General features: G+C 46.7%; 1 protein-coding gene across 7 annotated transcripts; it reads left to right on the top strand.

The window, feature by feature from the left end:
• The first annotated feature begins 745 nt into the window (after positions 1-745).
• On the top strand, positions 746-23,194 carry Hdac6 (histone deacetylase 6). Of its 7 annotated transcripts, none has more exons than XM_075956647.1 (29): positions 748-931; positions 1,650-1,769; positions 1,857-1,985; positions 2,119-2,207; positions 4,144-4,228; positions 4,323-4,363; positions 5,078-5,174; positions 5,317-5,414; positions 7,201-7,305; positions 7,409-7,477; positions 13,470-13,596; positions 13,687-13,752; positions 13,850-13,909; positions 13,977-14,066; positions 14,890-14,996; positions 15,081-15,148; positions 15,346-15,517; positions 15,596-15,724; positions 15,889-16,057; positions 16,290-16,423; positions 17,201-17,269; positions 17,390-17,582; positions 19,107-19,256; positions 20,717-20,891; positions 21,360-21,877; positions 21,959-22,060; positions 22,190-22,336; positions 22,430-22,558; positions 22,800-23,194. In XM_075956647.1, exons 1-29 carry the CDS (start codon positions 836-838, stop codon positions 22,866-22,868), a joined length of 3,603 nt encoding a protein of 1,200 aa, XP_075812762.1. In that variant the 5' UTR covers positions 748-835; the 3' UTR covers positions 22,869-23,194. The 7 variants fall into 7 exon arrangements, with proteins under 7 accessions (XP_075812769.1, XP_075812762.1, XP_075812764.1 ...); XM_075956649.1 differs by having other exon boundaries at positions 754-931; positions 1,860-1,985; XM_075956652.1 differs by lacking the exon at positions 748-931 and adding an exon at positions 997-1,137.
• Positions 23,195-24,792: the final 1,598 nt, after the last annotated feature.

Genomic DNA, 24,792 nt, shown 5'->3' with positions numbered 1-24,792 from the left:
GTCCATTACATGCTATTAGTTTGATTACTCAGCAGAGGGGGCAGGTAGGTTGAGCTGCTATCCAGGAGAAACGTCCCTCCAAAGTCTATTCTGGCCTTGGTACTAGCATCATAATTTTGCAGATAAGGAAACTGAGGACAACGCTGTGACTTGACCAAGATTGCAGGTCTAAGTCCCTCTGTGTGTTGTCTGCAAAGCAGCCGTAACAATGCAAACATCACAGAATTGTGGCTTTCTGCAACGTGTGCCACTTAGCGAGTCCTTCTGCGCCCCTACCCATTTTCGCAGAATGTTAATAGCTAGCATTTGGAGATACTTCTTGCGTACCATGGTAGTGACTATTAACTCAGAAACTTCTCAACGCTTATCATCACTGTCATTTTGGCTGCCTGCAGCCACAGGCCTTATTAGTCCATAGCCATAGCCTTTATCTCGGACTAATCACCCGACTATGTCATCGCCAAGCGCAGCGCAGGAGTCCCCAAGATGTCCTTTCTGAACGTCCTCCTTTGATTTGCTCTCGAATCAGTGCACAGCACGACCGATGCCAGTCCGTAGGGCTCCTAAAACGACAAGCCTGGAACTGAGAACGGCAGTCATCGCAATCAGAACAATGGCGGCAGTTGATGGGGGGGGGGAATTGGGGGGGGGCGCAGCGCTAGGGGCAGATCCGGGTCTCGAACCAGTGAGTCATGCTTTGCGCAGGCGCAGAACGATCCGCGCTCATCTATTAGGTGAACTCGCGAGAGGTGTGGTGTGCGCCAGAGGCGTTGGAGGCGGACTAGCTCCGCGCTGTGGGGTGGACGTGGGCGGGCAAATTAAAACGCTCAGCCCAATGGAAAAGAAGGGATCAGGTGCCCGGGGCCACACAGGTCGCCGGGAATTAGGCGGTGCGAGCCAAGGGCGGAGTTTGAGAAAGGGGCTGCGCTCAGTGAGTAGTGAGAGGGGGTGAAGGGGGAGGGGGAGATTGGCCAGCTTTGATGGCCGTGTGGAAAGGGGGCGTGGCTTGGAACTGGCGGAGGGAGCTTGGTTAAACGTTAGGCTCTGAGAAGGGGGTGGGGTCTAATGGATTCTGCTCGAAAGGGGCAGTCTTCTGAGCAGCGGGACGCTGTGAAAGGATCGGGTCGTGATCAGAAGGTGTGGAAGGTGCGGGTGCGGGTTCGGCCCGATAGGAGGTGGAGTTGAGTGGGTCTTTAAGGGTGGTGCCGAGGCCACTGCAGCCTGGCCTGGCAGTCTAGAAGGGTCTGTGATTGTCCGGGGAGATAGGCTGAAGAGGGCAGGTTGCGGAAGCCAAGCGTTCTGGGCGAGGACTAGAGGTATGAAAGGGCTTGGGAAGTAGAGGGGTGGGGGGCGGTGATTGGGAAAGGGCAGGTCTTAGAAGAGCTGGATTGAGCCTGGGATTACCTTGTTTAATGAAAAGGCAAGATGAGGGAGGAGAATCGTATAAAAGCAGCGAGGTCCAGGAGAACAGAAGACACCAGGTTTCCTCTGTGGCAGAAGATGGCCTTGAGGGGCGGGGTTTAGAAGGCACTGGTAGGGAACAGCGCGAAGGATGCGGTCTAGAATGGGGGCGGGGCCTGGAAAGGGTTAGAGATGTGGGGTCCTCTGGATACTCCAAGGACCTCATCACCAACCTACACCCCTGCTAGAGCCGTTCCAGGAGCGAAGGCCCTTCAGCCATGACCTCCACCGGCCAAGATTCTTCTACCAGGCAGCGAAAGAGTAGGCACAATCCCCAGTCGCCCCCTCAGGACTCCAGCGCCACCTTGGTAAGGCTCCAGCCCGGCCCTGATGAGTGGGGGGAGGGAAAGCCAGCCAGCCATGTCCAGACTCTGATCTTTCTCTCTGATTGGCAGAAGCGAAGTGTTAAGAAGGGTACTGTATCCCACTCCAGCCCCAATCTAGCAGAGGTAAAGAAGAAAGGGAAAATGAAGAAGCTCAGCCAAACGGTTGAAGAAGACCTGGTCGTGGGGCTTCAAGGGCTGGTGAGAGAATCCTGGCTGCAGTTTAGCCTTCTTTACCAAACAAAACAATGATTTTCCCCATGCTGGACAGTATGCAGTGTTTTCTCTGATTGGGGACTTGAATGAATCTGTGTTTCTTTCTTTGCCCCTGCAGGATCTGGACCCCGAGACAAGAGTATTGGTTGGTACTGGATTGGTGTTTGATGAGCAACTAAATGACTTCCACTGCCTTTGGGATGACAGGTGAGGCTGGGACCTCCAGATTGTCCCCACAGTAGAAAATTTACACACTTGCCTCCCCCCCACCAAGCAAGAGTGAATCTGTTCTTATTCTGGCTCATAGTCCGGAGGCAGATGATTTAGGGAGGTGGGGATCATTCTTGAAAGAGTTTTGTTTTAAGCTAACACATCTACCGATGTGTCTACTGTGTGCCAAGAGTTGGTGATGTATGTGAACAAAATAGAAAAATCCCTTCTCAGCTGATTGGTGAATATGAGGGGAGGTCATTAAACAGCCAACAACAGTGTTAAGGTTTTTTTTTTTTTTTTTTTTTTTTTTTTTTTTTGCTTTTCGAGACAGGGTTTCTCTGTGTAGTTCTGACTGTCCTGGAATTTGCTCTGTAGACCAGGCTGGCCTCGAACTCACAGAGATCCGCCTGCCTCTGCCTCCCAAGTGCTGGGATTAAAGGCATGCGCCGCCACTGCCCAGCTAGCCTTAAATCTTTGGTGATAATCCTGTCTTAGCCTTCTGAATGCTGAGATGACAGGCATGAGTTACCTACCGCACTTGACTAGAAGTATTTATTAGAGGGCCCTAGACCATTTAGCATGCAGAGTCACAGAGCCTCCCTTGAGAAAGAGACAGTTATACTGAAATATACTTCTCATCTGCTCTACTTTCCAAAAGAATCTGCTTATTCCTTTTGGCTCTATGTTCAAAACATATTCGCTATCTGACTCTCATTGATCGGTCCCCTGCTTCTAGTTTCCACATTGAAGCCTAAAAACTGTTTCAGATGATGTTCCCCTCCTTAAAATACTTCAAGGGCAGAGCATTGCTCTTAAGGTAAAGTCTGAATTCTTTATCCCGGCCTCTAAGGTTCCACGTGATTTGGCTCCACATCACCCTTTGTGACCTAGTCAGCCAGTCCTTATTTGCTTCAGTTCACTTTGCCGACACTGGTCCTCTTGCTGTGCTTTCCGCAGGCCAGACACCCTCTAGGCATGGGTCTTTACCCTTGACTGATCCCTCTTTTAACTTTCCCAACTGTTGAGATTCTCCCATCTGATCTTAGATACCTTACCAGCCTCTGTGATGGTCTGTTAATCATTTCACTAATATTTACAAATATAGTGGCTCTTTCCCCGATCCTGACCTAAAACTAACTCATGATGTCAAAAGCTTTCATTTATGGTCTCCATTTGTTAAGGAGCGAGGGATACAGCAGTAAACCAAACTGCCTTCAAAGTCATCAAGAAAAGTGTCAGAGCAGGGCTGTGCAGAATAACTGAGCTGGGAGGGAGAGGAATGTTTGAGGGGAAGGGGTGTTGTCATTATTTTTAATACAACACCCAGGGAAGGCACTGCTAACATTTGAATAAAAATACTGGGGGAGGGACATTAAGGGAGTGAGCCATGGAGTCATTATGGAAAAGAGTGCTCTAGACAAAAGAAATTGAAGTCTATGGACCTGACTGAAAGGTATGTGTTCAATTGAAGATCAAGGAGACCATTACAGGTGAAATAAAGTGAAGAATGCGGCCTGCGACAAGAAACAGGGTCAGAAAAAGGATGGGGACACGGTTTTTAGGGCCTTCCAGCTCTAATAAAGATTTCAGGTCCTACTGGGAATGGAGTAGGAGCTACAAAAGGGTTTTGACTTTTCACCACTGTCTGACTGCCATCTACAGAAGGGGCTGTTGGGGGAGGGGGTGTAGAGGTAGGGAGGTTCTTGAGACGGCGACATGGCAGACAGCTCAGACTGGAGCTTCTGCTGGCGTGAATGGTAGCAGGGAGGAAAGTGTAAGACTTCAGAAATGACAAGAGGAAAGGCTAAATGGCACAGGTAAGAGGTGAGCAGCTATGGGAGGCGAGCTGGGAGGTGTGGCTAAAGCAGACGTGGTTCGTAGTGTCTTACTTGGCTGGGTGGGTTATATGACTGCATCTCCACCTCCCCAGTTTCCCTGAATGCCCTGAGCGGCTCCATGCCATCAAAGAGCAGCTGATCCTGGAGAGCCTGCTGGACCGCTGTGTGTCCTTTCAGGTGAAGCCCCCCAGCATGTGGGTGGTGGGCAGGGACCTGGCAACACCAAGGCATGGCCTATGCTCTAGCCCCTTTATTCCTCATGTCTCCCCAGGCCCGGTTTGCTGAGAAGGAGGAGCTGATGTTGGTTCACAGGTGAAAACTTGGGAGCTTGGTAGGGTGGGAAGAGGATGCCCTCACCAGGACAGAATCCCATAGGCTCTGTGGCCGGCCTTGGGCAAGTCCCTGAGCCTCTCTAAATCTGTTACTGCTCAAAAACCTAACTTCCAGCCAGGTGTGATGCTGCATGCCCATAATCTCATTACTGGGATGTGAAGACAAGACAATCAGGAATTCAAGACAATCCTCAGCTATATAGCAGGTTCAATCTGGGTTACATGAGACCCTGTCTGAAAAAGCCTCTAACCACCCTAAAGAAAAGAAATCTCAGTTTTTCAGGAGGGTCAATATGTGTATCAGGTACCTGACAGCATCTAAGATCCTAAGCCTCTGATGGACTAGTGTTCTTATAATCTCGTTAGTTAATTGATGGTGAATGTCTGGCAGAGTGATCAGGAGGCTCTTAGGGGGCTGTAGGAATTCAAAGGAAGAGGCCTGGTACAGTGTGGTTCACAGAAAACTAGCTTGGCAGAGAGTATCTGAGTTGAGCTCCAAGAGGCAAAAACTGGGGTGAATCCAACGAAAATAAGAGCTGAGGTGGGCTAGAGGAGAAATAGGAACCGTGGCCTACATCGCAACCAATCCCCTAGGTGGGCTGGAGGTCTGATTTGGCCAGAGACCTGGTTTGTAGAAGGTATGGCTGGGGAGGAAACAGGGCTCTCAGACCTATCCCCTATCTTGTGTCCCCAGCCTGGAATACATTGATCTGATGGAAACAACCCAGTACATGAATGAAGGAGAACTTCGCATACTAGCAGGCACCTATGATTCCGTCTATCTGCATCCGGTATGCATGAGAACTGTGAGGTCAGGGTGGGGCAGCAATTCCGGGGTCTCCCATGTCTGTGCCAATTTCACTGTGGGAAGAAAGCTAAGTTGATAGGCCAGTCCTTTCTCATTTCTTCTCTTTGGCTCTCCACTGTCTCTAGAACTCATACTCATGTGCCTGCCTGGCCACAGGCTCTGTCCTCAGGCTGGTAGATGCGGTCCTGGGGGCTGAGATTCGGAATGGCATGGCCGTCATCAGGTAGGACTCTCAAGCATTTGACTTCTTACATTTTTATTTCATTTTATTTGTTTTTTTTAAAGACAAGGTTCCTATGTCTAACCCTGGCTGTCCTGGCACTCGCTCTGTAGACCAGGCTGACCTCAAACTCACAGAGATCTGCCCGCCTCTGCCTCCCAAGTGCTGGGATTAAAGGTGTGCGCCACCGCTGCTACTTACATTTAAAAATAATCTTTCTGCCTAATGGTGCATGGAGGTAATACTTTTGAGGTGGAAGGATCAGGAATTCAAGGCTAGCTTGAACTACATTGTAAATTTGAGGCCAGCCTGGGCTACATAAGCTCCTTTCTCAAAAAATAAAGTCCTTCTCTCAAATGTAAAATGTGTTAGCTCGGGTACTATGTCTTCATATGGTCGAAGAGTCAAATGACATGAAGGGGAATTCAATAAAAATTCTCTCCTATCCTTGGGGATGTGCTCCTGAAAGATAGTCATTGTAACCAGTAACTTCTGTGTCTTCTCACAGATAGTCTTGTGAGTAAGTAATAAGTATCATAGTTCACTGATTCACAGGTATGTGTTTCTTTTCTATCTGGAACATCTTGAAATCCAATGTAGCCAACAAACCGTGACATCTCAGATTTTAGTCAATAGCATTTTCTGTTTTGTTGTTGCCATGGAAAATCATAGAACATCTTGTCACAGCTGACTTTCTAGAACTGATAAAATGCAGAAGATGGCCTTTGTGCTTTCCACTCCTTTTTTAAATCACCAATGCTAAAAAGCACACAGTGTGCTCCCTTCCAGACTGGAACTAGCTCTTGTAGACCAGGCTGGCCTCAAACTCACAGAGATCCACCTGTTTCTGCCTCCCGAATGCTGGAATTTAAGATATGCGCCACCACTGCCCGGCTGAAAGCTTTCTCTTAATATGTGAGTGAGATGCCATTGTGAAATATACTTTTTTGTGGGGGTTAGAGGGAGAATGTTGAGACAGTTTCTCTGTGAAGCAGTCTTGGCTGTCCTGGAGTTTACCCTGTAGACCAGGCTGGCCTCGAACACGTAGAGATCCTCCTGCCTCTGCCTCTGCCTCCCAAGTGCTGGGATTAAACCACTGCCCAGTGGTGAAATATACTTTTTAAGTTAGGCATTTTCATGCTGGTGGGCATTTTGGTTTCAGTCATTTGCTGCTTCAAACTAATACCATAGCAAATAATAGTGGACCATTTATGAACATAGCAATTTTTACTACATAGGTTTCACCTAAGGCCATGTAGCAAAATGGCTGGGTATGGGAAAATATGTGTGGACAACTTCATTTTTTATTTTTTGAGACAGGAGTTTGAGCTATATATTTTCTTGCTTCAATGTCTTTGAGTGCTAGTATTACAAGCATGTGCCACAATACCAAATGGGTGCATGGCTATATTTTCTTTGTTTCTTTCTCTTTTTTTGAGACAGTCTCACTGTATTGTTTTGTTCTCCAGACAGGGTTTCTCTGTGTAGGGTTTCTCTTTGTCCTAGAACCGGCTCTGTGTAGACCAGGCTGGCCTCTAACTCACAAAGATCAGCCTGCTTCTGCCTCCAAAGTGCTGGGATTAAAGGTGTGTGCCACCAGTGCCTGGCATATGGGTACATTTTAATGGTTATTTTTAAATCTTTTTTGGTGAGAGCATTGGATTGGGGGTTGTGAAGCTTCAGAAGCCACAGTTACTCAGTTGCTGGCAGATTCACAGAATCTATGCTGAAAGAATTGGGAGTGTGGGAGGAAGACTCCCAAACCTGCAGCCTTCCCTTTTCTGCTTAGGCCTCCTGGACACCATGCCCAGCGCAGTCTTATGGATGGGTACTGCATGTTCAACCATGTGGCTGTGGCTGCCCGCTATGCTCAAAAGAAGCACCGCATTCAGAGGTCAGCACCAAATGACAGATGGAATTGGGGTACCATGGTCTAGGCTGTTCCTCCATATTTCACTTGATCCCCTGTACAAAACTCCCCTCTTTCCTGCTCACAGGGTTCTGATCGTGGATTGGGATGTGCACCATGGTCAAGGAACGCAGTTCACCTTTGACCAGGACCCCAGGTATATCCCAAGTCCCACCCTAAATACTGGACTCCTGGCTACTTGTTAGGCCCAGTCATAGGTGTTAGGAAGAAGGGAAGGGCATTCATGTTCTTTAGTTGGCCGGGACTGAGGAAATGCGCTGCTTTCTGGTTATCTGCTATCTCCTAATTTTACTCTGAAGCAAGAACTGTGGAGTTCCCATTTTACAGATGGTGAAACTGAACCTTACAGGTTACAATGTCGTGCAGAGAAGTGAAAGAGGTAGGGTTTGAATTATAAGTATTTGGAGATCTTGTTTAACAATTTACCCCCAAGCTGGAGTGGACCCCAAATTAATACTTCATTTGTTTTCAATTATGACAGTACTTCAAACTGTTCTTTACTGTTAAATAGGAGGCTGGCAAGATGGCTCAGCAGGTAAAGGTGCTTGCCTGACAACCTAAGTTTGATCCCCAGGACCCACATGGTGGAAAGACAGAGAACCAACTCCTGCAAATTGACCTCTGACCTGCATATACATACCATAGCATGCACACACACACATACACATAAAATAAGTTGACACTTTAGGTTTTAGCCTCATAGATTTTTATGCATATGTAAATAGTCACCTTTATTAATAATATACTACTAATGTGACAATTCTCCACATGTTCATTGGCAACTTTATTTCATCTAACTATTGGGGATACTTTTACCATGTTGGTGCTACAAAGCATCTTATTCTTTGTAGAATTATTTCATTGCATGGTCAGTTAATCCTGGGACATTCAAGATACTTCCCAGTTTTTGCTAGTATAAACAATTCTACTATGAATAGTATTAAAAATATATAATTTATATCTTTAGGTATATCTGCATAATGAATTTCTAATAGTGAATTGCTGAGTCAGGCAGATCAACATGCTTTAAGGTCTGGTACATACTGCCAAACTTTACTCCAGAAGGGTACCAGTTTATCCTCCTAGAGAAAATAAAGTCCTTGCCACTAGAGGGAGTATTATATTGTAAGTAGTAGTTGTTTTATGTGGTCCTTCCATCCAACTTATTACATTACTTGTGCTCTTGTGGTCCTTGGTCCTATCTAGATGCTTTTTTCTTTACTTTCTTTTTTGCTTTACTATTTTCCAGCACTTGGTGCTGATGGTAATTGTATTTTTCGCTTCTTTCTGAGTTACCTGTTTTGTTCTCTGAAAGGCTTTCGGTTCTTCTCTTTTTCCCATATGGTATTCCACATGAACTCTAGGTCCTGTTAACTTCTCTTTAGCAGTGGGTTGGTATTTTACATCTGCAGCCTTACACCTTCTGTCTTTGCACATGTTCTTTTTTTTAAATATTTATTTATTTATCATATGTACATTATTCTGTCTACATGTGTATCTGCATGCCAGAAGAGAGCACCAGACCCCATTACAGATGGTTGTGAGCCACCATGTGGTTGCTAGGAATTGAACTCAGGACCTTTGGAACAGCAGGCAATGCTCTTAACCTTTGAGCCACCTCTCCAGCCCTTTGCTCATGTTCTTATATTAGATCTTTGATAATTATTTTCTCTGTTCTCTCAGACTCTTATTAGATGTTAAACCTCTTGGCTTGATCCTTTATGGAATTTTGTTTTGTTTTGATTTGACTTTTTTTTTTGAGACGGGTCTAGCTCAGACTGGCCTCTAACTCTGTATATAGCTAAGGATGACCTATTGTTTTTAAGTGGGGGCAGGAGCCATTTGATAGTCCAGAGCCAGGGCAAGTATGTAGCTGTCTGGGATAATTGTCCCTTCCTCTCTGCCTGTGAAGGCTACATGCTGACAACAGGTCTCAACTCTGCCTCTCCCACACAGCTGCCAGGGAGCCCAAGACCTTTGCCACATCTGCCCCTCTAAATGGATCTCTTTTGTGTCTCTGCTACATAGTTTCATCTAATCCACTTTATTCTTAGAGTTGTAACTTAATTTTTATTTCTCTGCCTTTTCAGTTCTGACTTCCTGCTCTAAACCCTCAATCCTAAGGGATTGTCTGGACTTTATTGGGTTGAACTCTTGATTCTCCTGCCTCCACCTTCTGAGTGCTGGGATTATACCATGTGCCACCAGGCCTAGTTTATATGACACTAGAGATTGAACCTAGGGTTTCATGCATGTTAGGCAAGCATTCTACCAACTGAGCTACCAACATCCACAGCCCTGTGTAGCTTTTTAAAAATAAATCTTTTTTAATTTATGTGTATGGCTATTTGGCCTGCATATATGTCTGTGCCATGTGTTTGTCTAGTGCCCTTGGAAGCCAAAAGAGGGCGCTGAATCCCTTGAAACTTGATTTACCATTATGAGCTGCCATGTATGCTGAGAATCAAATGCAGGTCCTTTAGAAGAACAAAAATCTCTTAATTGCTGACATCCCTCCTCCCCTATCCGGCTTATTTCATGTTTTCTATCATCTCTTTTTACTTTTGCTCAGTGTCCTGAGAGATGGCCTCAATTCTGTTTGTAAATCCTCCCTCTGAATTATGTACTCTTGGTTTTTTTTCTTTTGAGATAGGGTCTTACTGTGTAGCCCAAACTGGCTTTGATTCTTATTCTCTATAGTCCAGGCTGGCCTCCAACTTGAGATCCTCCTCTCTCAGCCTACTAAGTGCTAAAACTGCAGACATGTGCCAACCTCTCTAGCTAGACATTCCTTTGATCAGCACAAGCATTTTGTTTCTCACTTGTTCTTATACCCTCTCTTTGCTGAGCTAGTTTTTATAGAATAAGAATTAGAACTGGGTGGTGGTAGCACACGCCTTTAATCCCAGGACTCAGGAGACACAGGCAGGGAGGATCTCTGTGAGTTTTACAAAGTGAGGTCCAGGACCACTAGGACTGTTCAGAAGAGAACCCCTGTCTCGAGCAAACAAAAAAAGAAAAGAAAAGAAAAGAGAAAGAAAGAACTAATTAGAAGTGCCCTAAACATTCTACGTCCTTCCATTCCATATTGTTATGTCTTTTCATTCTGAGGCTAACTGAATTATCTTCGTGGTCCTTTTTTTATATCAGTGCCTTTCCTCAAATGTCTACTTTTACCTATTTATACCTCAAATTTAAGGGCTGTTCTTGGGGCCATCATGAGATTACTGTTCTGTGCTATTTATGGGTCTGTGTTCCTAAAAAGCATTTCCCCAGAATGGAAACAGAAGATGTCTGTTGATACAGATCTCAGGTTTAGGGACTGTGGGAAAAGATCCAAGCACTAGGTTGCAGTTTGCAAATACCAGGAAAAAATAATGTCTTTTTTGGGTGGAAAGAGGGCATACATCTTTGATTTAATTTTATTTTTATGTGTATGCCTAAGTGCATGTATGTGTGCCATGGGTATGCATGATTCTGCAGATGTAAGAAGAGGGAGTCAGATCCCCTGGAACTGGAGTTAATAAAGGTGGTTGTGAGCTTCCATGTGGGTGTTTGGAACCGAACCAGGGTCCTCTACAAGAGCAGTAAGTACTCTTAAGCAACATCTTTTTTTTTTAATCCGTCAGCCTTGATAAAGGTATGTGTCACATCCCCTAGATCTGGAGTTACAGACGGTTGTGAGCAACCATGTGGTTGCTGGGAACTGAACTCAGGACCTCTGGAAGAGCAATCAGTGCTCTTAACCACTGAGCCATCTCTCTAGCTCCTCACTTATTTTTTCTAATTTAATCTCTGGCTCCTTCTGTCATCTCTACTATTTTAATGCTTAACTAATTTTCCTGTTTTTATCTTCTTAAGTTTTGTATTCTTTATTTTGTTTGTTTGTGGCTTCCTGGATTAAATGCTTCAACATTAATAAATTCATTGGCCATTTTTTCATCCATATCTACACCTACTACTCTACTCCTATTTTATTTCTGCATGAATTCTAGAATGCATCTTTTAATTAGCAATTATTTTCTAGAAAAGGTATAGCTCAGTGGTAGAACGGTTTTACACAGTTTAGATTTGGGTTCTATCCCTAGCATTTTAAAAAAAAGCATTAACCTCAATATCATGTCTGAGAAAATGAGCCTTGGCTGTCCTGGCACTCACTGTGTAGACCAGGTTTGTCTTGAATTTACAGAGATCTGCCTGCCTCTGCTTCCCAAGCGCTGGGATTAAAGGCTGATTTTCTGTTCTCTAAGGGGGGTTCTTGTGGAGTTGGGTTTCTTCGGGTCTTTGCTTATTTACCCCTGAGGGCACTTACTCTCCAGTAGGTTCTCTTCCCTGCTCAGTACTTCACTGAATGTTTAAAGTCAATGTTTACCTGTCGGTGTCAAAAATTTCAAAATAATACAATTAAAGGCTAGAGAGAAGCTCAGTGGCTAAGAGTACTGCTTGCTCTTCCTAAGGACCTAGGTTCTAGTCCCAGTACCATATGGCAGTTCCTGTCTGGAACTTCAATTTGAGGAGACCAGTTGCTTTTTTCATCTCCACAGGCACCGGGCACATACATGGTATACACAGACATACAAGAAAGCCAAACACATAAAATAGTACAATTAAACATACAAAACCAAATAATCCAGACTGGGCATGGTGGTTCTCCATGAGTTCAAGACAAGCCTGGTCTGTGTAGCAAGTTGCAAAACAGCCAGAGCTGTATAGTAGAGATCCTGTATCAAAACCAAAACAAAAAATCCTCCTCTACTCACTCAGACCAGAGGTGCTTTGTATTCTTGTTCTCTCCTCCATTACATCCCTACTGCAGTTTCCCCTCCATCCACCCCTCTCCATCCTCCCCATAGACCTCCCCTAGATCCACTGCTTCTCAGTTTCCTTTCGGAAAAGAGCAGGATTCCCAGGGCTGTCATCCGAACACAGTAAGATGAGGCACAAACCTTCAGATTAGGGCTGAACAAGGCAACCCCATAGGATGAAAAGGGTCCCATAAGCAGGCAAAAGAGTTAGAGACACCCTCTATTCCTCCTGTTAAGAGTCCTACCAAAAACTCCAAGCTAAACAACCACAGAGAACCAAGTATAGACCCATGCAGCCAGGTTCACTGATTGTTGCCTCAGGACTAAAGCTAAAGCTTTTTATAAGGCTTTCATTCCCCAATTTCAAGATACTTTTCTCCAATTTTAAGTATCATTTTCTGGCCGGGCAGTGGTGGCGCACGCCTTTAATCCCAGCACTCGGGAGGCAGAGGCAGGCGGATCTGTGTGAGTTCGAGGCCAGCCTGGTCTAGAAGAACTAGTTCCAGGACAGGAACCAAAAGCTATAGAGAAACCCTGTCTCGAAAATCCAAAAAAAAAAAAAAAAGAAAAAAGAAATAGCAGTAGTAGAGGTGGCTTTGTGACATATTAAGGAAAAAGGACTGTCCTCACTGACTTCATGACAGCATCCTTCACTTTAGCTCCACACACAAAACCAAGCCCCATCTTCCCTCATTCCTGGCCTCTGCATCTCTCCAATTCTTTCAGTGGAATCACTAGGTTCCCCAGCATGGACTTGAGGCTCTTTACAGCCCAAGCTGGCTTCTGCAAATAAGTTCCCTCAAGACTCCTATGGACCTCCAGTGCCATTATTACCTTGGGATAATAACACTGAAGGGAGCAATGAGAAGACATGACTTAGAGTTTCTCACAGGGTCATCATTGCCCAGGTTCTTGGGTCAACTCAGTAGCTCTTGAGACCTTGGACTTGAGTCTGAAATCGGGTGGACACTGGAGAGGCAGCAATATTTAGTGACAGGAGGGTTCTGGTGGGAGGTCAATGAGTATGTAGAAAAAATGAGCAAAACACTGGGGGAGGATTAATGAATGGGAAAGTGAATAAATTGGTGAATGAATAGAAGGGTAAATGAATAGAAGAATTGAGAGTATAGATTGGGAACTGGAAAAACTTATGAGAGGGACTGAATGGAGTAGTTGGTAAAAACAGCTTGTTGAATAAATCCCTGCAGCTGTAGGTTGGGAGCCTTAAGTTTGTCTTTTCCAATTCCTTTATTTTTTTCTATGCTGGGGGATGAGTTAACACATGCTATGTAACCCCTCAACATTTCTTTTCTCTGCCTCTAGTGTCCTTTATTTCTCCATCCACCGATATGAACAAGGTCGGTTCTGGCCCCACCTTAAAGCTTCTAACTGGTCCACAGTAGGTTTAGGCCAAGGCCAAGGATATACCATCAATGTACCTTGGAACCAGGTCAGTGTCTTCCCACCTAAAGTGAGCCTAGTGCTGCCCTCCCACGGGCTCAAGAAAGGCGATTGTCATAGCATGTTTCTGTGTCTGCAGGTGGGGATGCGGGACATTGACTACATTGCTGCATTCCTGCACATCCTGATGCCAGTTGCCTTTGAGGTCTTGGAGAGCCAGGAAATTTGGGGGTGAGGGGCAACACTGAGGGGTGATGTTCTATGAAAGCAGGCATTCTCACATAGTGTGTTCTTTCCCTCAGTTTCAGCCTCAGTTGGTCCTGGTGGCTGCTGGATATGATGCCCTCCAAGGAGACCCCAAGGTAAGGCAGGTTCTCTGGGGTATTCTCAGTTTCAAAGGAGAGTATTCTGAGCTTCATGTTCCCATAGGGAGAGATGGCTGCCACTCCAGCAGGATTTGCCCACCTGACCCATTTGCTCATGGGTCTGGCAGGAGGCAGGTTGATTCTGTCCCTGGAAGTAAGTAACTCACTTTTATCTAACCCTGTAGATAAAAGGCTTAGAATTTTTATATTTTTTATTATTTGTATATACACATATATACACTAAGCCACGGGTACCGTGAGTGGTGGTCTGAAGACAACTTGGGAGTTGGTTCTCTCCTTCGACCACGCAGATTTTTTTGGGGGATTGAACTCAGGTTATCAGGTTTGGTAGCAAGCCCTCTTGTCCTCTGATCCATCTCACTGGCCCACTTGAAGGCCTAAGAACAGATCTTTTGGACCTTGGGGATGGAGTTAAAAGGTAGAATGCTTATCTGATATATGCAAGGGGTTCCATTCTCAGAACCGCTAAGAACAAAACAAGAACTTTCTTGTATATAAGAAGTCCCTGGGAAAAAAAATTAAAAAAAAAAAGAAGTCCCTGGGGACCGAAGAGATGCCTAGTGGTTGAGAGCACTTGCTGTTCTCGCATAGGACCTGGGTTCGATTCCCAGCATGGTGGCTTGCAACTATCCATAACTCCCGTTCCAGGAGATCTAATAGGCACACACATACACATATACAGGCTACACATTCACAATCATAAAGCAAAGAATTGATTTTAAAAAAATTTAATGGGATTATTTTGGTAAAGTTGTTCCTTGCTCAGCCTTACTACTTCATACATCTTTGTGTCTCTATAATCACTTTACATCACTGTCCCATGAATCAAATGATGTTACCCTTAAAATTTTGTGTCACTTCACATAGTACGTGCCCAAATATTGTTACTGTTATCAATATCCTTCCCTGGTAATATCTGACCCTCTGCTTGCCTCCCCCAATAACTCCTTCCCCAGGGTGGCTATAACCTCCATGCCCTGGCTAAGGGTGTCAGTGCATCACTCCACACCCTTCTTGGAGACCCTTGCCCCATGCTGGAGTCCCCTGGTGTACCTTGTGCAAGGTGAGCCTGGGAAAATGGGAAAGGAGAGCCCTTATTGCCTGCCTGGGGACCATTTAATCACATTTCTGCCTCTCCCACCCCCAGTGCCCAGACTTCGATCTCCTGCACTCTAGAAGCCCATGAACCCTTCTGGGAGTTCCTTGTGAGATCAGGTGGGGAATGGGCACCATCAGCATCAGACATGGAATGAGCTATTGGGGCTATTCTCTTCCAGATTTCCTCTTGCTTTCCTGGGTTGCCTTGGTGGGGAGGGCTGTGTGGGTTTTAGGCCTTGTCTAGGCCACATTTGTCTCGGAATATGATGGGATCCAGATTCAGGAAGTAGGGTGATCTGAGCCCCTCTTTCTAGTCGAGCCCCGGGAGGAAGATGAAGTAGAGGAAGACAAGGTAGAAGAGGAAGATGAGGGCCGCTGGGAGGCTGCTACGCTGCCGCTGGATACATGTAGATGGCCAGTGCTGCAGGATCGCACTGGGCTGGTCTATGATGAGAAAATGATGAGTCACTGCAACCTATGGGACAAGTATGTCATCAGAGGCCTGGGTTAAGTGGTGGTTGGATCACTCACCTCAGTCACTAAACCCCTGCCCCCCACTACTAGTCATCATCCTGAGACACCTCAGCGCATCTTACGGATCATGTGCTACTTGGAGGAGCTGGGCCTTGCAGCACGCTGCCTCATCCTACCTGTGCGGCCTGCCATGGATGCTGAGCTTCTTACTTGCCACAGGTCAGACCCTGTGCTGGAGTGGACCAGATGCAGGACTATAGGGAAGTTCTAGGAGTAGGGCCTAGGGCTCTCCTCCAAGGTGGGTAGAGCTACTGCTCACCTAGAGAGGTCCAAATTCTTATCTGGGGATATGCTTGTGGCTAGTTGTTCCTCTGTCTCTCCAGTGCCGAGTACGTGGAGCGGATCCGGGCCACAGAAAAGATGAAAACCCGGGAGCTGCACCGCGAAGGTTCCAGCTTTGACTCCATCTACATCTGCCCCAGCACCTTTACCTGCGCACAGCTTGCCACGGGCGCTGCCTGCCGCCTGGTGGAAGCTGTGCTTTCAGGAGAGGTGCGTCTTCTCTGGAGCCAGTGCAGTTGGACTGAAGAAATGAGGTCCTGAGATCAGGTCCTGAGGAAATAGAGAGGACCACCTACCCCTGCTTAGGAGGACAGAGGCAGTGGGAGAGGTGCACCCCAGAGTGGGTACCCTGGTAGCTGGTAGAGAAGACAGGAGAAAGGGAAGGGAGGAACAGAAAGGACAAGAGGGCCAGAAATCCAGTCTCGCTCCTCTCCCTCTGCAGGTTTTGAATGGCATTGCAATAGTGCGCCCTCCGGGACACCATGCAGAGCGGGATGCTGCTTGTGGTTTCTGCTTTTTCAACTCTGTCGCTGTAGCTGCTCGCCATGCCCAAGTCATTGCCGGACGTGCCCTGCGGTAAGGGCTCTCCAGAGACCCCAAAGCCTGATCTTGGAAGAAATCTGGACACTGCTTTCCCATTCAGTCTTACTTGGCAGATCCATGTACAGCCCAGGAGCTTTCATAGAAACAAGCAAGGGTCCACTGGGTAGCACTTGACCACAGACGGGACAGGAGGCTTGTGTTAGTGTCACCAGCCCATTCATTCATTTAGATGCTTAATAGACTAGGATCCAGGATATTACAGCAACATTCCTGAGCCTTGACAGGTCATTCTAACAGAACCCAAGCCTAGGCTCCCAGGGCTTACTCCAAAAGACTTAGGGTTTGGCATGTGACATTAGCCAACCAGGCCTGGAGTTCTATTCCATAGTCAGTCCTCAGAAGTGTCTAGGACCTAGCCTCAAGTACTTGTTTCTGCCCATAGTAAAGCCCTTAGAAACCAAGATTGGGGCCGGGCGGTGGTGGCGCACGCCTTTAATCCCAGCACTCGGGAGGCAGAGACAGGCGGATCTCTGTGAGTTCGAGACCAGCCTGGTCTACAAGAGCTAGTTCCAGGACAGGCTCCAAAACCACAGAGAAACCCTGTCTTGAAAAACCAAAAAAAAAAAAAAAAAAAAGAAACCAAGATTGGGCTTTCAGTCTTAAAATGCTGGCCAATGCTTTCTCAAGATACTCATAGTCCTGCTACTTGGTAACAAATGCTTCTGAAGACCCCAGGAATCTAGCTAGCCAGAGCCCTCCTTCTAGGGCTAAATGTCCTAGACGGCTAAAAGGAGCTGTTTCCCTCCCCAGGATCCTGATCGTAGACTGGGATGTTCACCATGGTAATGGAACTCAGCACATGTTTGAGGATGACCCCAGGTGAGGGATGGGACAATGAGCGGGAGGGTGCTGTGGGAGGGTGCTGAACCATCCTTTCAAGGCTGTTTGAAGTCCTTAGCTTGTCATGGCCGCCTTCTCATTTTATTCTCTCCCTGGCAGTGTATTATACATGTCCCTGCACCGGTATGACCGTGGCACTTTCTTCCCCATGGGGGATGAGGGTGCCAGCAGCCAAGTAGGCCGAGCCGCAGGTACAGGCTTCACTGTCAATGTGCCCTGGAATGGACCCCGCATGGGTGATGGTGACTACCTGACTGCCTGGCATCGTCTGGTACTTCCCATTGCCTATGAAGTAAGGCTCTGGTCATTATGTGACATCTGTGTAGGTGGCAGCACTATCTGCCTCCTCAGCATGTGTGTTTGACTACCAGATCATATGTTGGCTGTTGGGACAGGGGTGGCAGTGATGTCCTTATATATATTTCTGACCATGCACATATGACTGTGTGTAAGTGCTCTCTCTATATGATGTTTTATATGTGAGCAGCTGTCTTGGCTGTATGTATATATATATATGTGTGTGCCTTCTGGATATCTGCCATCATGAGTGCATGGTTGTAAGGACATCCATAAGGGATGCTGTCTCTGTGGAACTGTGTGTACAAGGGAGGCAGGAGATGAACACGTGTGTAATGTTGCTCAGTGACTATGTGATATGTGTGATGCTGTATGCCATTGAATGCTGCTGCATTGTGCTTGCTAGCCTGAGAGAGACGCTCTGACTGTGGGAGGCTGGACAGAGATCATCATCCCTGTCTGTTGGACTGGGTCTGAATGTCTCTGTTGGGTCTCTAAGTGCTCTGACTCAGGGGTGGCCTAGCTGTGTGTGAACTGGAGGCAGGACCAATGGCATATGTGTGACTGACTCCATGAGGACGTAACTCTGCAGTCTGGGCACAGGAGTGTGCTTTTAGATTTGCATGCATATGGCTGTGCTGGGGGCAGAGACTACCCTTTGTGTCTGTGAAACTATGTGCGAGTAATTGCTTCCTGTGACCATGAACAGGGTGTGTCTGACCATTCTAACTGTAGTGACTGTGCTGTACATCACTGTGCCTATGCAGAGGTGGCCGTGTCTTATTGTCCCCATGAGAAACCAACTATATGTGTATGCCTGGTATGATTTGCAGCCCTGCCAGTGTGGGACTGTAAGATTGCGAGTGGGGGTGTATGACATTTGTATTAGTAATATTATTTGTAGAAAAGCCTGCATCATGTGCCTGTGTGTCCCATATTTGACGCTTGTGTGTGTGAGAGAGGACATGTCTCTGTCTCTCTGTTTCTCTTGTCACTATCTCTTGCCATCTGAGTTTCCATGTTTCTTTGTCTCTGTGATCCATATCTATCTCATGACTCTACCTCATGCCCCCTTCTGTCAATTTATAATGTTTACAATATCTTTTTTTAAAACTTTTACTTCTATTATGTGTTTGGATGTTTTGCCTGCATATATATTTATGTATCACATGCATGCCTGGTACCTATGGAAGCCAGAAAAGGGCAGCAGAGTTACAGACAGTTGTGAGCTGCCATGTGGGTGCTGGGAATTGAACCCTAGTCCTCTAGAAGAGCAGCCAGCTCTCTTAACCTCTGAGCCATCTCTCCAGCCTCTGTCTCCCAAGATTGTGAGTTTCTGGCAGGTATACCCTTATCTCTAACAGGCTGGCCATGTCTGTTTCTGCTGGGTTCTCTGTCTTCCTGTGCTCACATCCTCGGCTTTCGAACCTGCATTTTCATGCTTTCATTTGCCCTCATTCTCATCACTTACTGCCTACCTAAGCTTTATGCCCATGTTTCTCTTCTCTGATTACTGCAGTTTAACCCGGAACTCGTACTGGTTTCTGCTGGCTTTGATGCTGCACAAGGGGACCCACTGGGTGGCTGCCAAGTGACACCTGAGGGTTATGCCCACCTTACTCACCTACTGATGGGCCTTGCCAATGGCCGCATTATCCTCATCCTCGAGGTAACTCTCTTGATCCCTCTTCCCAGGGTAGGAGGGCAGTTTGGAAAAGTTGGCTCTGTTGGTCTTTCAAGTTTGCTTGGCAAAACAGCACTGTGAGGCAGTCTGTTTAGCTCATTTCCCTCTCAAGGTCAGGGGATCTAGCTGGCTATGATGGTGCATACCTATAATCCCAGCACTTGGGAGGAGGAGGCAGGAGGATAGGGTCATCCTCAGGTACATAATCAAATTTGAGGCCAGCCTGCGCTCCATGAAACCCTGTTTCAAAAGCCTTAGCCCCCCCCCAAAAAAAACAAATCAGAGAATTGAGTGGAATAGTAACTAGTCTGAGGTCACACATTTAATAATGGCAGAATTGAGACTTAAGCATTTGCCTCTGGGGGGCTTCTGTTCCCCACATATGAATTGTTCCTAACATGTTAAGAGAGACAGAGTATAAATTCACTGACCTTTTAAAGTGACTGGTGCCTCCAGCCTTGTTCCTGGGTTTCCTGATCTACAGATGGGGCCGTCTAAGTAAAGTGGCATTCCTGGCATCCAGTGTGTTCTGGAAAGATGCTCTGTCATCTACTGTTACATCTTTCGGACATTAACTTAACCTTCTCAGCAAAGTTGTGTGCCGTTTTTGTAGATGAGACCAGTAAGTCCCAGAGAATCTAACTGGCTTATGCAATGTCCCACTTAGGTTTGCACAGTATTTCTTATGGAAGTTAAGGATGTTGGTTAGGAACAAGAGCTAGGAACAGAAAGAGCTGGTGCTGTCTGGCTTGTACCAAGGGCCTAGGCGCAATTCCTTGGTCACACCCACAACAACACAAACTATTTGGTGAGCCCAGGTTCAAATAACAGCCCTGCTTCTTCAATTGCTGGGACCACAAACAAGTCGTCTAACTGTGCTGGGCCTTGCTTCCCATATGTGTAAAAAGAATAGAAGTTTCGATCGAGCAGGAAGAAACTCAAGTTAGGGGATCACATAGAATATTAGTTGTTCCTGTCCCAGGTTACAACAGGCACTCTTTATGGATCTGCCATGTTCGTTTGTGTGGGTCAAATCTCTGCTATCTATGATGTGAGGTCAGAGGTTCCTGAACACTGTGAAGATAGGTATGGCATAAGGGCGCACTTCTGTATAGATTGAGCATCTGTCATTGTGAGGATTGTATTAATATACATAAAATATTTAAAATAGGGTCTAGCTCACAGCAAATAACAAATGTAAGCAATTGTTTGTTAATACTGTTACTAGTATTGCTATTGTTGTCTTGCACTTGACAGCACAGTTTACATTCCCCCAACAGCCACCTCGCACAGTGAGTGCTGCCCAGTGTACAAATGTGCGTTACACTCATTTTTCTCTGGTACCACCCTCTAGAACAAGGAGGAGAACAATTTGGAGAGCCAGGATATCTAACCCTCAATTCCCCGATGAACCCTCATTGAATCCTTCCCTCTCTTTTACAAAGGGTGGATACAACTTGGCATCCATCTCTGAATCTATGGCTGCCTGCACCCATTCCCTCCTTGGAGATCCACCACCCGCACTTACCTCACTGCGACCTCCACAGCCAGGAGCCCTGGCCTCAATCACTGAGACCATTCAAGTCCATCGCAGATACTGGCGCAGTTTGCGGATGATGAGTGAGTGGCCAAATGGTGGGGCGCATGCCCTTAATCCCAGCACTTGGGGGACAAAGGCAGGCGGATCTCTGTGCATTCAAGGCCAGCTTGGTCTACAGCCAAGGCTACACAGAGAAACCCTGTCTTGGAAAACTTAAAAAAGGGGGAGAAAACTTAAAAAAGGAAAGAAAAGAAAAAGCAGAATGAATGATAGCCAGGCGGTGGTGGTGGTGCTTTAATCCCAGCACTCGGAAGACAGAGGCAGGCAGATCTCTGTGAGTTCAAGGCCAACCTGGGCTGTAAGAGCTAGTTCCAGGACAGGCTCCAAAGCTACAGAAGAAACCCTGTCTCGAAAAAAACAAAAAAAAGAAAGAAAAAAGAAAAAGAAGAATGAAAGAAAATTGAAAATAATAAGGGAATTCAAAAAAGGGAGAGTAAAGGTAGGAGAGGGGTGGTATTCACACTCAAGTGTCTTTTCCATTATTCCAGAGATGGAAGACAAGGAAGAATGCCCCAGTTCTAAGCCTGTCATCAAGAAGCTGCCCAAAGCAACCAATCCTGTGTCAGCTAAGGGAACAGCCACACCTTCTGGAAAGGGTCCAGAAGCAGGCATGAGGAAGACTGCAGCAGCAGCATCTGCAAAAGAATCTCCGCTAGGCCATACTAAGTCAAAGACAGCTAAGGCCGTGCTTGCTCAGGGCCAGTCCTCAGAACAGGCTGCCAGAGGAGCTTCACTAGACCAGGCTATCTCAAAGGAGACTTCTGTGAGAGGAACCACAATGGACCAGCATGCCTCAGCAGAAACCATAAAAAATACGCCTAACCAGAACACCGTCGAGGATCCTGTGGGAGAAACTGAGCCAATCCGAACTCCCCAAGCCTCGTGCGCAGACAAGCAGACTACAGAAGCTACCCCTGTGCAGGGAGCCACAGCCCAGCAGTCCCCAGACCCAGTGAGCAGTCTCAGTGGGCGTCTCAGCACTTTGAAACTAAACAGTGCAGCTCTGGTAAACTCTGCCACGCCTGGGAAGAGGGTGGGGGAGTGAGAACTGGGCATTCTCAAATACATCTTTTCCTTCTGTTTCTAGGAGGTCTCTGACTATGAGGCGGACCTTCTAGGAGAAGCAGCTGGAGGGCAGGACATGAACAGCTTGATGCTGACACAAGGATTTGGGAACTTTAATGCCCAAGTGAGCTCAGGGAGAGCCTGGGGTTCTGGCTGCTGCTTCTTGTCTATTCACGCCTCCAGATAGGAACACATGTGATGTATCTGGAGAGGTGGAATATTTTCCTTACCCGGTTTTACCTACCCACTCTAGGATGTCTTTTATGCTGTGACTCCACTATCCTGGTGTCCCCACTTGGTGGCAGTATGCCCCATTCCTGCAGAAGGCCTGGATACGGCCCAACCATGTAAGACCTGTGGAACACTCCAGGAGAACTGGGTCTGTCTGACTTGCTATCAGGTATGGAACAAAAGAAGGGAATTGATCGGGTAGAAGCTGGCTCAGCAGCGAACTTGAGCTGGTACGGCTCTCACACACACCCTTCCACCGCAGGTGTACTGCAGTCGCTATGTCCGTGCCCATATGGTCCACCACCACGAAGCCTCTGAGCACCCGTTAGTCCTCAGCTGTGTTGACCTGTCTACCTGGTGTTATGTCTGCCAGGCTTATGTCCACCACCAGGTGAGCCTGGGAAGGGTGGTTAGCCCATGGACACTGGGCCCTGTCCCTCTCCACCTCATATCCCTTCTGTCATTTGGTAAGAGGAGAACACAGAGCCCTTTGCATGGCTGCCCTGTGGGTATTGGCAGGAATCCGTAGTCTGTGAGATGCAGTAGCTGAGGGCTTCAGTGGTAATAGCCTCTTTGTGGTTACAGAAGAGCCACCTTCACATTCACCTACCTTGTCCCTGCTTTTCCCTCAGGATCTCCAGGAAGTGAAGAGCGCTGCTCACCAGAGCAAGTTTGGGCAGGACATGCCCCACTCACACTAAGTCCCAGAACATGCTGCTGCCTTCTGAGGCCCCAGACAGCAGCTTAGTACACTGCAACCTGTACCTTGGATGAGGGTGGCCTCACTTGAACCCATCCTGAATATCCTTTGTACAGTGCTTACTTAAGTGCACATCCTTTTAAAAGGACTTATAATGTTCAGTTGTAAATCTGCCCCTGCTCACTGCCTGCTCGAGGAACATTACTGTTCTACCCCAGAAGGAAGGAGGGACAACTTAGGAGCTGAAATCACAAGGATGACATGGAAGGGTACAACTGGCAGTTATAGCAGGCTTGCATATTTAATAAAGTTTAAGTTGTTACAAAACCTGAAGAAAGGCTTTTTTTTATTTTGAAAAACCCCTCATTCCCAGCCACCACAGCTGACAAAAAAGGGAGGGGAGAAGAAAGCTGTGGGGTGGAGGGATTGTCACCAAATGAACTGTCCATCTATCACCCCGCAAAAAATCTAAAACTGAAGCAGGCAGCTAGATTGGCTCTATTGGAAATTAAATAATATAATTCATGATAAAATGATTACCTACCACAGAATAGGAGTCTCACCAGGCATGGTGGTGACACACGCCTTTTATCCCCAAACGGGAGTCAGAGGCAGGTGGAGTTCTGAGTTCAAGGCCAGCCTGGTCTACATAGCAGAGTTCTAGGTCAGTCAGAGCTACTAAAAATGAAGACAACTAAAGGGTCTCAGCCTGTCCCAGCTGAACTCTAGGGTGAGAAGACTGAAACCTGTCAGAAAGTAGTGTCAGTGTCACTGTGCTTGCCCATCACTCATTGACTTGCTGGTCACCCAGGGAAGATTCACTCTTACATGGAGCAGTTATAAGTGGCATCCCAAGGGGAAGGAAGATGGCCGTGTCATTTACCAGACTTGGATAGGACTTTTCTGGACCTTAATTCCACATCCGAAAATTACTTTGGCTGGTGTTTAGCAATTTTGTTGATTGCCACCTTCTGATTCCAGAGACTGGACTACTCAAGAAGACAAGGGCAGCTCTGCACCTCACCCCTTTTAGATAATATCTCCTATGAGTCAGACTGATTTCACACTCTGGCCCTGGACATCCTTTTTAAATTTATTTGTATGAATGTTTCATCTGCATGTAAGTCTCTGCACCATGTACATGTCTGGTGCCACAGAGGCCAAAAGAGGGTGACAGATCCCCTGGAACTGGAGATGGTTTTGAGTCATTGTGTGGGTGCTGAAAATCTAACCTGTGTCGTGGAAGAGCACCAAGTGTTTTTAATTCCTGAGCCATCTCTCCAGCCTTAACCTTGTACTTTGGAACCTTCTTCTTTCACCTCCCTGATGTTGGGATGACAGCAGGATGCTACTTCATATGTTCTATGCAGTGCCTGCCTGCTTAGCAAGCACTACCACCTGAGCTAAGTTGCAACCCAGTTCAGTTCCTTTAGGGAAGCATTACAGATATCCCACCTTACGTGCTCAGAATTCTAGCCTAGGATTGTCATAGCTGCAAGAGAGTCTGAGGGATTTGTAACTTGCACTTCTGCCTCAGATCAGGTTCTTTCTGTCCTTATAAAACAGCACTTCTTCTGTAACTGTTTCCCTTCATGACAGACACAACTACCCCAGAGCTACCTAGAAACACAGCTGAAGTTATACAAGTTCTCTGGGTCCAAAAAAACAAAAAACAACAACAAAAAAAAAACACCACAAAATGTTTTCCAAAATGTTGTCTTCCAGGTCAAATCCTGTACACACACAAATGGCCCAAGCTGAACCAACCCTAAAGCAAGCAATCCAGGCGAGGGAGGGGCGGGCCTGAGAGGGGGTTGCTGTGTAGAGAGGGGCAGGTGGAGGTCCCGCCCACATTTGCTCTCCACATTGTGCGATGGCCGAGGGGGAAGGCGGGGGTCAGGGGTCGGGCAGGTGGGAGGGGGCAA

This window comes from Microtus pennsylvanicus, chromosome X (assembly GCF_037038515.1).
Source record: "Microtus pennsylvanicus isolate mMicPen1 chromosome X, mMicPen1.hap1, whole genome shotgun sequence".
Taxonomy (NCBI): domain Eukaryota; kingdom Metazoa; phylum Chordata; class Mammalia; order Rodentia; family Cricetidae; genus Microtus; species Microtus pennsylvanicus.
Note: the sequence above shows the minus strand (reverse complement) of the source record. Positions and strands in the feature narration are given on the sequence as shown.

What these genes read in the sequence shown, in the direction of transcription:
- Hdac6 (XM_075956647.1), top strand. Translation starts at nt 836, where the DNA reads ATGGAAAAGAAGGGATCAGGTGCCCGGGGCCACACAGGTCGCCGGGAA. An exon ending in GGTTGATTCTGTCCCTGGAA is followed by an intron (nt 14,067 to 14,889) that starts GTAAGTAACTCA and finishes CTCCTTCCCCAG; the next exon opens with GGTGGCTATAACCTCCATGC. An exon ending in TACTTCCCATTGCCTATGAA is followed by an intron (nt 17,583 to 19,106) that starts GTAAGGCTCTGG and finishes TGATTACTGCAG; the next exon opens with TTTAACCCGGAACTCGTACT.